The sequence below is a fragment of the Plecotus auritus genome (assembly GCF_963455305.1).
Source record: "Plecotus auritus genome assembly, chromosome: 5".
In the NCBI taxonomy this organism is placed as follows: domain Eukaryota; kingdom Metazoa; phylum Chordata; class Mammalia; order Chiroptera; family Vespertilionidae; genus Plecotus; species Plecotus auritus.
Genome location: NC_137776.1, coordinates 39,928,619 through 39,942,309, shown reverse-complemented (window position 1 = coordinate 39,942,309; position 13,691 = coordinate 39,928,619). Strand labels below are relative to the sequence as shown.

At 38.0% G+C, this 13,691-nt stretch overlaps 1 protein-coding gene across 2 annotated transcripts in view; it reads left to right on the top strand.

Moving 5' to 3' along the window:
- PPP1R1C (protein phosphatase 1 regulatory inhibitor subunit 1C) overlaps nt 1-7,348 on the top strand; it is a 101,856-nt gene extending 94,508 nt beyond the window's left edge. Inside the window, exon 5 of one of the 2 annotated variants that reach the window (XM_080668593.1) lies at nt 5,967-7,348. In XM_080668593.1, the coding sequence (XP_080524719.1) occupies nt 5,967-6,055 (89 nt within the window). In that variant the 3' untranslated portion in view covers nt 6,056-7,348. The remainder of the gene's footprint in view (nt 1-5,966) is intronic. The other variant, XM_080668594.1, reaches the window with a different exon arrangement.
- Nucleotides 7,349-13,691: the final 6,343 nt, after the last annotated feature.

Sequence of the window (13,691 nt, the reverse complement as noted above, 5' to 3'; positions counted from 1 at the left end):
GCTGTGTATATGTAGTTTACTTCAAATAAAGTAGAAAGAGACCGATTTAAAGTGAGTTCAGAAAATATGTGTTTGGCTTTGGAATGATATCAATGTCCTTTGATGTCTGTGATCCTTGGTGTGTTAATGTATAGCTATTCATTATAAATCAATGACAAGGAGATTAAATAAACTATATGTGAAAGCATTTTGGGAAAAGTAAAGCACATTTTTAATTGGAGATATGATGGGCTTTACTGAGGAGTTTTGCCATACCATATTAGAGGTCAAATATATTTCTCAAGTTTACCTAGCATGGTTATTTTGATAAAATTTGAAGTGTCAAAACACAAGGAACTATTAGAAAACTGTTTTTCTAAGGCCACTGGAATCACTCTTTTGTATATGGCAGGCTTTCAGAAAACTAATGTGTTTTGCAAATAGTTTTCTCATATAGAAATCAGATTTGCTCTTTCCTTTACTCTAGCCAGTGCACTACTCAATAAATGGCTGTTCAAATTATATTCCGAGTTGGAGACCTTCTTTACCATATCAGAACTTTACAAATGCATTATTTGTTCTACTGGTTCATAACATCTCTTCAATGAATTAACTTCATTGATGCCCACACCGTCATCCCATGACCTACTTCACCATCCTATCTGTAGTTGTGTCTCTCTCATGCTCAACATACAGTGGGGAGGGGTGTGCTTTTTTATATTAACTCATATTGCTTGATGGCTATTATGCCTCATCTCCCAAACCAAATCATGATATCATTTCTGTGCCGCCCAGATCTAGTCCCAGATCTGAGCACAGCAGAGAGAAAGGCTGCTTCTTTCTAGTAACCTGAACATTGTTTGTAACTGGGTTCTATGCTGGAAACATTCCCATGTTTCCTTTGAAAGAACTTGATAATAAGAAGAGTCTCATGATCCCGTGAATCAAATTTCCCTTCTGGTTTTAACTTCAAAAAAGATCAATGACAGTGGAATATTGAGTCCTGATGACTCAGATGAATAGCCCCCAAGAGGAATTAAAGACCCTAGTTTGTGTCCCAACTCAGCCAATGATTGCTCTGTGAATTTAAGCAAGTCATTTTGCTATCTGAATTTTTTCCTTCATCTTTAAATTGCAGGGATTAGACTAGGATTCATATTCACAATTTTAAAACTATGCACCTTTTTTCCTAAAAAGGCACAAATACAACTATAAATATAATTCCAACAGGGGTCAGAGGCTCTCTGTAATCCACCCACAGATTCATTAGAGGGCTTTCAGATGATTTCTAAGATCTAAAGTATGTGGTTTTAAGAAATGAATCCATTTACATGTGCTACTCCCAATGTGAATTAGTTTTAAAATATAGAGATTTGGGCCAGTTATGTTGTTTGCTGTTATAATTACTTTTTGTAACTTTTGCTGTTATAATTACTTTTTGTAACTTTTGCTGTTATAATTACTTTTTGTAACTTAGAGTACTCACAGCAGAGCTAATTTTTCAGTTAAAAATAAGATCTCCTTTGTGCATTAATAACATCTCAGGGTCAGTGTAGTGGCTAGTCTCCACCCTGCTACTCAATGCAGGGTTCCTTCCATAACTTGCCTCAGAGATCAGAATGTAGCTTTGACTTGAACACGTACAGTGATGGGGAGCTCACATGTTTATTGCTAGGCAAACATAAAGAGTTTAGGAATTTTTTTCTTTATATTGGGCTGTAATCGGCCCTCACCACATAAATTCCAGCCATCGACCCTATTTCTGCTCCCAGGAGCTACATAAATCAATTGTATTTCTCCAGTCTTTTAGGGACTCAGTGGCAGCTTCTTTTGTCCTCTCTTAATTCTCTCTCTGTTCAACATTCTAATTTCATATTTAATTCTTCTAGAAAAGTGATTTCATAAGATTACTTTTATTTTTTTCTTTATTGATTAAGGTATTACATATGTGTCCTTATCACCCCATTGTCCCCCCCCCCCCCCCCCGCTCCCACTCCATAAGATTACTTTTAATCCCAATTATCTCCTTCAATGAAACTCTTAAAATTCAGAGTCAAGAATTAGGCAGCATGGCTCAGCCGGTGTGGTACAATGGTCAAGCGTCAGACCATGAACGAGGAGGTTGACAGTTTGATTCTGGGTCAGAGTACGTGCCTGGGTTGCGGGCTTGATCCCCAGTGGGAGATGTGCAGGAGGCAGCCAACTGATGATGTTCCTCTCTCATTGATGTTTCTATCTCTCTGTCTCCCTCCCTTTCTCTCTCTTAAAAAATCAATGAAAATATAGTTTTAAAAAAGGAGTTAGGCAGCATGATCAAGAAAATGTCTGACTAACACATGATTAGAGAGTGGTTCCCTCTCTTAAACTGCTGACTCTGCTGTTAAGAATGCCACCAACACCTCCAAGAGCTCTGTTCCTAGAAATAGGTGACTCTACCGGGTCATTGTGAAATTGTGGTCACCTGAAACCCCTAGCTATAATCAATCTAGGTTGCCCTCATTCTCTATAATTTAGATTGAAAATAATCTTTCTAAAAACAAAACTCCCTGTTGACCTCTACCATAATTGCTTAGGCCATCTATCCAGCAATTAAAACCTTTTGGAATACTACTTGTATTGTCATTCATTATGTCATCTTATCTCCCAAGTTTTGTGCCATCTACAAATGTAATAAAACTGACTTTCCCCCTCCAAATTTATTGGTAATCATATTGACCTGTGGTTTACCAAGTACAAGCCTCCTTCTATGGATTTATTCATTATTCATAATTCTTCACTCAGCCACTTCTTCACAACCTCATCCAACTCACATTTAACCTCCTGATCTACAAGGTGGAGAAGAGCATGAGTATTATGTTCTGTTTGGAGGCAATGCTTATTTCTTTTCCTTTAACTTTTACTTAGTCTACTTTTTTTCCTCAAACTCTATTTTTTTCATTCCTTCATGTATTCATACTGCATATCCCACTCTTGTATGTGGTCCCCTTTTCCACGTGTGCATTTTGCTATGGAGAAAAGAACCTACATTGTGTTTTTTGGGGAGTCCTTTGACTTCGGCCCGGTGCAGGGCTGGCTGAGTTTGTGCTGTCTCCAGGAGACCTTTTGCCCATGCTGAGAGTCAGCCCCTGTGCGGGTGAGGTGTTTTCCTACATGAGCATTAGCACTTGGCAGAGGAGGAAGCTGAGAATCTCATCAACACCCAAACCAAGTTCTTTCCCTCCACCTCCATAATTACTCCAATATCAAATGAGGGCTTTAAGAAAATTTAAAAACAAAGTATATGTGTGTTTGGAGATGAGAAGAGGGAGGTGGGGAGAAAGATTTATTAGTCCTCACAGATTTTCCACTTTAATCTCAGCATTATTGTACCTATAACCAAACAAATATTGCTGATAGGAAAAAAATATTCAAAACACAAATTTACCAACAATCCATTATCTAATGGAAAGATGCCATTAGTGTAAACTGCTTTGGGAGCCAAAACACGTGTGGTTTTATAGAAATGTTCTACAGAGCATCTCTGTGATGTCACCAACTCTTGCCTCATCAAAACATTTCACCTAGAAACAGTGTCACACTCAACTAAGGCTAAGAAAGGCCCTTCCAAGTTCTGCCCAAGTGAGTGGTTTTACTTTTAAAAGGGCTTACTTATATAACTTTGTGACCATTAATATTGTAACATGAATTAAGTATGGGTCAGGGTAAGCAAGTAGACCTATACCCATGTATGGAAAATTAACATTTGATTAGTGGTTTAGTAAGTTGGGTACTTTGGTTACTGATTTTTAAAAAATGTTTAACCCCCTAAGATAGACAAATCAATGTTGACATTAAGTTATTAACCTTAATTTAAAGGAAATTATCTTAAACACAGCTTTATTACTCTGTAGCTAGTCACCTTGCAGATGAAAGGGATGAGCTTGGAGGCAAACCCAGAGAGGTCCAGACAAGTTCAGCTCAGGAGTGAGAGTGGCAGACAGCTGAATGATGTCTGGGCTTTAATATTTTAGAGGGAATCCCGAGATCATCTGAGCCAGGTTAATAGGTACTGTAACCCTGATAAGTCCTAAGACCTAGAGGATGTTAGGAAAATCTAGGTCAGTGTCCAGAAAGCTAAAGGTGAAAATAAGTTGGAATCTCCTGAGAGTGGAATTGTATGCCTCAGTCAGTCAGTCAGTCAGCCAGTTGCCCTACACCGAGGGACTATGATGTGTCAGACCTTCTCTTATAACTATATTACCCTTAGAATCCTGAACAAATTTTATCTTCTCAGAGTCTAAATTTCACCATCCAGGTATTTATCTTATGGGGTTGTTGTGAGGTCAGTGACTCAGGTATGTAAGACTCTAGCAGTTATTAATTGGATGCTTTTTAAACTCTCTTCCCTTCTCCTTAGCATTTAGACTTTTGTTTTTTTAACCCATGTAATTTGCAATAATATGAAAAAAGTTCCATTTGTTAATAACAAACGTCTCTCTAAAGTCTTGGGTCAACAGGAATTGTGAGTGATCTGTGTTTGTGGATCAAATTAAAGTATTTAAATATTATTACAACTGATCAAATATTTTTGCAAGATAATCCACCAAGCCCAAGGATGTCATTCTTTGCCAAACAGCACTCTGCAGTACATGAAAAAACCACACTTTTTCCCCCAGTTTTTTTGTTTCATAGCAAGCATGAGCGGCAACTTCCTTTCATTTATCAGTTCTAACTGGTATGTTTTTCAGTAGTACTTATAAAAATCTCGTAAACCAATTTTCTAAAATAAAAAATATGTATAAAATTTCCCAAATGCACAGTGTCAGCTAGTATAAAGATAATTTTGTAGATTGATATGACTGTAGTAGTTGTCTTCTGATTTATATTCCAACTTTGAATTAATTTTGAAAAAATCTGAATATACATTAATGTGGAATGGCCAAAAGCATATAACCAATTGTTTGTTACTTCATTAATTCTATCAACCATTTATGCGATAAATATTAATGAGCACCTGCTATTTGCCAGCCACTGTGTCTAGGACCCCAAAGTGAATCTACATAATCCTGACATCAAGAAGTTTGTTCTAATGAGAAAGATAGATAAACAACTTCAGTTCTATTGGGTGATTGGTACAAGAGCAAGTGATCCAAGAGCAGTGGGGGAATATGAAAAAGATCTAGGTCATTCTACTTGGGAATTAGGGAGCCTTTACAGAGGAGGCAAGCTGAGACCAGAAGGATAAGTGGGAGATTACCAGGTGGGTGAGTAGGAAGAAGCCGTTTGTCAGAGAACAGAACAAGAAAAGCATGGATGCTTGATGGAACCTGGTCTGATCAGGGAATAGGGAAGAGTAGGTTGTATTGTTAAAGAGTAAATTGCTGTGAAAGGTGAGAGCAGGAAGGGCTGGTGAGAAATGAGGCCAAATTGGTAGGGAGAGGCCAGATCACATACAGCAGGCAAAGGTATGCCAATGTTTTTTCTCTCTGTAGGAGGTAGGGGAAGTTACTGAAGAATTTTGAGTACAGAGGTTTCATAATTATAAGTATGTTCCTATTCGCAATAACAATATTATGATTCTTTTGTTGTTTACACATTACAATGAAATGGCAAACAGCAGCCCCTTTGTTCCTAGGGGTTTCAGTGCTTCTCATTGTCATAGAGTCCGGAGATGCCAAAAGAAATATTTGAACTAAAATGATATATCAGGATTACAATAAGAGCCTGTGAGCAGATTTTTCGGTTAACAGGTTTTTAACAGGCTGTGATGCAACTCTTAATGGAGAAGATTAAATTATAAAAGATTGGCCGCCTCTCCTGGAAATTTGGCTGCGTATGTTTTTATTCCTTGGTGAATTAAAAGGTTTGCATAGGATTAGATTGTGGAGATTCTTGGAGAAAATACATATACCCCAGCAAACACTTTCCACTCATTTTCTTTATCTCTAGCAGCAAAGCAGTGTATCTGTCAGGATACATTTCATTTAAATTAATTTGTATCATTTCAGGGGTTAAACACCTGAAAGGCCAGAGTGAATCAGCATTCCCTGAAGAAGAAGAAGGTGTCAACGAAAGAGAAAAGCAATGGGACCATTAATTACGGGTCTGCAGCCAGAGGGCTTCTTGGGAGTATGAACTATTAACTTTCTGAATAACCCATGGACGCTACTGCTTGACTTCCAGAAGCATTCTCCATCTGTGCTCTCCACACTCATCCCATAGTAGTGCACCTCCTCGGAAGCCCTCCTTGATTGAACTTGAGAACTAAGTACAGATTGTTCCATATCACTTACAAGTAAAGAACAAGCACTTATTTTACAGGGGTTTTTCTTTTTCATGACATTGACATTTGCAAACATGGGAGTGTTCTAACTTTAATACTGCTGAGCTTAATTGCTGATGTCCTACTGACATAGTTTGCCTTCTAAGGTCAAATGTAAATAGCAGCAATTTAAGAGTAAAAAGTAAATATTAAATACATTTAGACATAAATGTGTGTCTGGGTTTAACTTATAGAGGAATATTTCATGAATATCAATATTTAATATGTTTGTTAACTTTTAAGTTGATCTGTACATAATATTTATTTCAAAATGATGAAGAAATGCCAGGTTTCTTGATTCAAAATACCACAATATATTCATCTTTAGTTATTAAAAAGGAAAAATGCTAAATCTAAAATAAAATATGCAAAATCTGCCCTGCAATGTTTTTTTGATTATCATTTGAAAATATTCCTTACTGCATTTTAATTAATCATTAACATTCTATAAATCTTCTATTATCATAAATAAGAAATCCCATTAGTTCATGCCTGAAGTCATTGATTAATTCAACAACTATTTTTTTTAACCAGTTCATCACTAGTAAGGCACGTTGCTGAGGGTTATGAAAATAAAGAAAAAATAATTTCTTTCCTATAAAACTGGCAGAGAAAATAAAGCAGTAGAATAAATCAAGGTTTTCTAAGACAGTATTATTTATTAAATATCTCTTTTGATAATTCAAAGTTATGGCCTCCTGAACAATGTTAATTATTTATGGCATTTCAATGTAAAAATTTAGTGACCATGGAGGAATGGCAAGATTCGTTCCCACATTGATGATATTAGTGAGGTTCAAATGTTTCATGGATAAAAATAATGAAAAGATTTCTCAAAAGTCAGTAAAAAGAGAAATTAGGACAGAAAGAAAAAAATCAAATGTGACCTCCATTGTGGGATATTAATACCAAGATTCAAAGATGTAAAACTATATTTTTAAAATTTTGAATGTGATACTTATAATATAGAGATTGAGAGAAAATGTGTGAATTTATAAGATGATATAATAGAAATGATCATTTTTCATTAGTATATGTTCTACAAGAAAATAAATGCAAAACACACTGATAAGTAGTATCTCAAATTTGAATGAGTACTTTTTCTTCCTTTCTTCCCTCCTTCCTTTCTTCCTTCCTTCCTTCCCTCCTTCCCTCCTTCTTTCCTTCCTTCCTTCCTCCCTCCCTCCCTCCCTCCCTTCCTTCCTTCCTCTCTTCCTTCCTCTCTTTTTCCCCTCCCCCTGTCCTTTTTTGTTTTGTTTTTCTTTTTTAAGTCAGTTTCACCCAAAACTTCCTGGAGTTTCTAGATCACCTGCTGTGACTGTTTGATTTCCTAAATATCACTTTACTTAAAACCTGATTAAGTCACATATTGCTTTAAGTGATTTTTGAATTATTTGTATTTGAAAAACATCCCCAGACCTCTTGAGATTATTTGAGCACCCTGAGGTGCTCAAAAATAAAACTGCTCTTCCCTTTCCTTGAACAGATACTTTCATAAATGTTTTTTTTAAGAGGATTCAGACAAACAAAAGAAACCAAAGCATTTGCTGATTTTGTAACATCATTTGGGAAATAAACAGCATGGCTTCTGGGTTCTTCTATTCTGTCCTCCATTCTTAAAAACACAAAGAGATCAAAATTAAAAGCATAAATTTTCCTTAGAAAATGTTGCTTTCTTCTAGTCTGTTCTCCACTCTCAAAACAGAGATCACATCTAAAAGCATACGTTGTCCTTGGGAAATGTGTTGGTTTTCTCAGAAATGTGAAGGAAACCAGCTGAGATAATGGCTTTCCAGTTTCCTTTTCACACAGTACTTACAGTTTACAACAATTTTTTTTTCAAGAAGATAACTTGGCTTCAGTTTGACTGAATGGGCAAAGAAACTTTCTAACCAAAACACAATAAAACAATAACTTTATCTTTCCCAGACCACATTTAAACTAGAACATAATGGCTAGTAGAGGGGGCTCTGAGTCACTCTGACTTGGGTTCAAGTTAAACCTCTGACAAATTTTTTACTCAGTTTCTCTATTTGTAAAATGGATGCAATTGTTCCTACCCCACTGGGATTTTTTGGAAAATTAAATGAGATAAGACCTATAAAGTGCTTAACATACCTTAGTGAGCCTTTAATAATTGGTGGCTATTGTTACTATTATTATTAGAGTGAGAAAGGACCTGAGGCTATCTATCCAAGCCTTATATATGATGCTCTTCAACATTACAGACAAGTGATGAATCTCCTCACTTATTCTTTTTAAATAAAAAATACATATTTTTTTATTTCAGAGAGGAAGGGAGAAGGAGAGAGAGAGAAACATCAATGACGAGAGAGCATCATTGATCAGCTATCTCCTGTGTGTCCCACACTGGGGATCGACCCAAGAACCCAGGCATATGCCCTGATCAAGAATCGAACGATGACCTCCTGGTTCATTGGTCGATGTTCAATCACTGAGCCACGCTGGCCTGGCTTCTCACTTGTTCTTGAATAACTCCAACGGAACCCCAAACAAGCCAAAGAGCTCTAATTTTCTCCTGTGTTAAACTCTCTCTTTCTCCTACACTTTACCTCCTTTTCTATGTCACAGCCATTTAGATACTAAAGAACACTCTGATGTCATCATCTAAGTCAGTGGTCAGCAAACTCATTAGTCAACAGAGCCAAATACCAACAGTACAACGATTGAAATTTCTTTTGAGAGCCAAATTTTTTAAACTTAAACTTCTTCTAACGCCACTTCTTCAAAATAGACTCGCCCAGGCCATGGTATTTTGTGGAAGAGCCACACTCAAGGAGCCAAAGAGCCGCATGTGGCTCCTGAGCCACAGTTTGCCGAACACTGATCTAAGTGATCTCATCTCTGTGATTAAACATCACCAGTTCCTCCCAAAACCTTCCTCATCATCTTGGCCACCAGCTTTTGGATCCTCTTCCATTGTGTATACTGAATCTAAGAAAGGTTATGTCCAGTGGATAAGTTCAGATTTTATTTTAGCCCCGAAACCCGAGAAACTGAAGCCTAGAGTGTGGCTGAGCAGAGTAGGATTCTAGGCTAGAGTCCTTCTATTAGAAAATAATTTGGTAACCCTCTTTTCTTCCCAGAGTTGTCCAGGGTAAGTGTCTTTATAAAATCAAAATTCTCACACTATTTTATTTTCTCAAAAAGGTTTTCACCATCCTTATTTTTGTTGTTGTTAATCCTCATCCAAGGATATTTTTTCCATTTTTAGAGAGAGTGGAAGGGAGGAGGGAAAGAAGAGGGAAAGAGAGAAAGAAACATCAGTGTGATGATGGGAGAGAGACACATCAATTGGTTGCCTCCTGTACCCATCTGGGGCCGGGGATTGAACCTGCAAGCCACATATGTGCTCTTGACCAAGAATCAAACTCAGGATGCAGGCTGACACTCTAAACACTGAGGATACCGGTCAGGGCTTCACCATCCATTTTTTATTGTAATTCAATATTTTCCACATTATGAAAACAGATTACTTTAGGTTGGTCAGGGACAAAATATTTTTATTTTTATAAATACTATTATAATATATGTTACAAAAGATACATAATCAGCAACCCCAAATTTATAATTTTATAGCTATTGTTGCTTAGGATGAGATAAGCTTGAAGTGTGAGTGTATTTTAAGTCAATTTAAAGAAAAATATTTAAAAATATTTAAAATCATAAAAGTGATACATAAGTGAATGAAATTTTGGAAACCCTGGTTTTGGGGTATTGTCAGAGCAAATAAGTGTAAGTATTTCAGAGTTCATTTAATTGTAATATGAATTTACAAATAAATAACTTAATATTGCATTAATTTAAAAATTCTATTTCTTCACCCACATCTAAAAGCCATGTAAAGTTTGGATTGATAGACTCACTCTAATAATAGCAATAGGCAGCAATTATTAGTGGTGCAAGTGCAAACTGAATAGAAAAAGCGTATCTAGCTACTTTGAAATGTTCATGCTCACATATAATTTTGAACACTTGCTTTTTCTGAAGAAGGAGGATGGGGGAAGAAATATCTTTACTTTTCTAAGTCCTTGATTTCACAAACCAGTCTTCAAAGCTCCAGCAGGTATATTAATTATTAAACATTTTTATGTTGCTGAAATGTGAACTCTGTTAAAGAAAGTAAATTACTATATTTCATAAAACTATAACATTCTGAAGAACTAAATATCAGAGGAAGAAGCATTTCAGAAAATGATGGCTGGCCTCGTGGTTTTAAATGACATTGTAAGTACTTAAGGTCTGAACATCCTTATGGGATATTTGCGAATATCCCATAGAATTCACCCAGAAAAGGGGGGGGGGGGTTCTACTTTGCATTGCTCTTTGAATTAAGTAGAATAATCTACACGAATACACAAGTGTCTGATTGCATTTTGTAAAGAGGCTACCACTCAACTATAGCACTTTCCTTTGCAGTTATATTATGGGGCCCCTTCACTCTGTGGACAGACGTAGGTGCAGCCACTGTCCTCATTGCATTTCATACTTAGCATATGCAGATAGCAGAGACGTGATCTATAGAGTGAAGATGTACATGACGGTGGATTAGAGAGAAAAGTAGGTGAAGGAGAGAACGCAATTCTGGAAACTTGATGAAGAAACTGAGAAAGGATATTACAATGATATTGGATTCATCTTCATTTTTGTTTTTCATTCTACAAATGTGACATCATTTTCCCCTTTTCTTTGACTTTAGTAACAAATGAAGCAAATGTGAGGCAATAAGCACAATGAACCCCAGGAGTATATTACACTAGCATGTAAAAATCCTAAAAGTGACAGAATAATAGAGTATGCTCAACAAACGATGTTTCATTATTATCCAGAACAAGCATTTGGCAGCAAATAATAGAGAACCCAGCAAATAATGGCATAGAGGTTTGTTTATGTCACGCAATGTAATGTCTGAGATTGAACGTATGCCTCAAGATGCCAATGGGCATCCAGATACTTTTCATTTTTCTTAACATTCTCAAGCTTATTACTTTATGGTTTCAAGAGAGCTGCTGCTCCAGGTCTGTTCCAAGCAAAAGGACTAGTGGGAAGAGAAAGGGAAAGGATGCAGAGCAGAGAAGCAAAGGCATCCCTGAACCCATACTAACATCTCATTTACCGGAACTGTGTCACAAGACCACCCCTTGATGCAAAGGCGTTGGAGAAAGTCAGTATTTTTAACCAGGTTCCTTGCCACCTTCCAACTAAATTAAGGGGCCCCTTGGAAGGTATAAAGTGACCCCGGTTATCAGTTGAGCAGTCAGCAGTCATCTGCTTTCCAGGTGAACAGAATTCAGGGACTTTTTCCCTGGGGCATCTAAAGGAAGCATAGGCTACTTAGGCATCTCAAGGGGTTAAAAACATTAATTCTCACTAGATTTTTTTTTTTTTTGGTTAATCCTCGCCGAGGATATATTTTCTCCATTGATTTTTAGAGAGAGTAGAAGGGAGAGGGAGAGACAGAGAGAAATATCTATGTGAGAGAGACACATTGATTGGCTGCCGCCTGCACACACCCCAACGAGGCCCAGGGAACCTGCAACCAAGGTACATGCCCTTGACTAGAATCGAACCTGGGACCCTTCAGTCTGCGGGCCAACGCTCTATCCACTGAGCCAACCGACAAGGGCTCACTAGATATTTTTGCTCCTTAAAATGCATACGTTTTGGTAATATTTATGATAGACCTGAAGCTAGATAGAACAATTCAGATATCCTTAATTATTCTATACTATTTTTTTTCATAGCGTAATTTGGTACAGTTTTTTAAAGTCTACTTTAGAAACAAGAGACCACTGTTATAGTTCATTCTTCAATGAATATTCATGAAACCCTAAGGCATGCTAAACATTGCTTAAGTGGCGAGGATTCAGGTGTTAACAACATAGCTAAGGCCCTTAAACCCATGGATGTATATTCTAGTGTTTGAGACTGTCAATCCTATCTAATAAGGAGGGAATATGCAAATTGACTGTCACACCATGACAAAAATGGCAGGACCCATAGCCACAAGATGGCAGTGCCCAGTCCCCTCAGCCCCACTGGAGTCCCCTAATCCTTTCAGCCCCGCTGGGGAGGGGGAGAAGGCATGCGGTGCAGCCGGACCTGCCCTCAGCCGCCCAGGGCCGGCCCAAGGCGCAGGCAAGCCTCGGATGGCTGCTGCCCAGCCAACGCCCGAGGTACAGGCAAGCCTCAGATGGCGGCTTCCCAGCCTCCCAGGGCCACCTAAGGCTCAGGTAACCAGGGCTGGCCTAGGCTTGCGCTGCCGGCAGTGGCAGCAGCAGAGGTGTGATGGGGTGTCGACTTCCCCTGATCGCTGGGTCACCTCCCGCCCCTGAGGGCTCCCAGACTGTGAGAGGGGGCAGGCCGGGCTGAGGGACCCCTGCTCCAGTGCATGAATTTTCATACACCAGGCCTCTAGTCTATACATAAACTAATAAATAAATGAGATCATTTCAGATAGTGAAACGTTCCCGGAAGAAAATAAAGCAAGGTGATGTGGCAGAGGTTGGCATTTCCTGCTTTGTAGTTGTGTGACATTGGGCAAGTTCTTTAATTCCTCTGGAACTCAGTTTTCTGATCAGTAAAATGTAGAGAAAAATATGGGGGTAGGGTTTGACCAGATCACACTGTGAGGCTCCTTTAAACTTTAAGATCTGTTTCTCTCCTCCGATTCTCTTTCAGGAATTGCAGCAAGAAGCAAAGGAGAAAAGAAAAGACGGGAATAGACAGAAAACGGCAGTAGTAGGGGAAGGTGGGAAGCGAAGAGAAGGGGGGTGTGTTGTGTGCTTGTCTGACAGCCAACAGAACACAATTGTTTGAGTTAGAGATACACACACGTATGTACGTGTGCATGCAGTAACAACAACAGCACTGTAACCAATTATCTTCTCTGTCTTTTAAAGCTTCTCTTTAGAGCATGATCTTTAAAATGATCAGTTTTTGTTTGTTTTTTAAAGATTGAAAAGTCCTTCCAGGAAAAATTTCCTCCCACCAATCACTAATTGGATAATTTACTGGATCCTAGCACACACGCTTTGTTGCTATTAAGTGCCGCATACCAGATTTTCCCCTTCACAGAGATTTACGTGACATGATGTTACACTCTCTGGAACATTTCCACTGGGCTCTGGATAGTTAGTTATTTTCTTTTTCTCCTCCAGGTGCAAAATGGGTTGACAACAACCAGAAGCTGGCTTGTCAGCACTGTGCTCCTACTTGAGCTTGGAAAAGTACCAACACAAAACAAACACCACACCACCATCACCTCCAACTCCGTCTGAAGGGTTATTTTTTCTCTCCTGGGTCGCTTTCTGAAGCACTGTAGATATTTTATACATAAATATTGACATATTTTTTAGAAATTGTTCCTTTATTTTGTATATATTTTTAA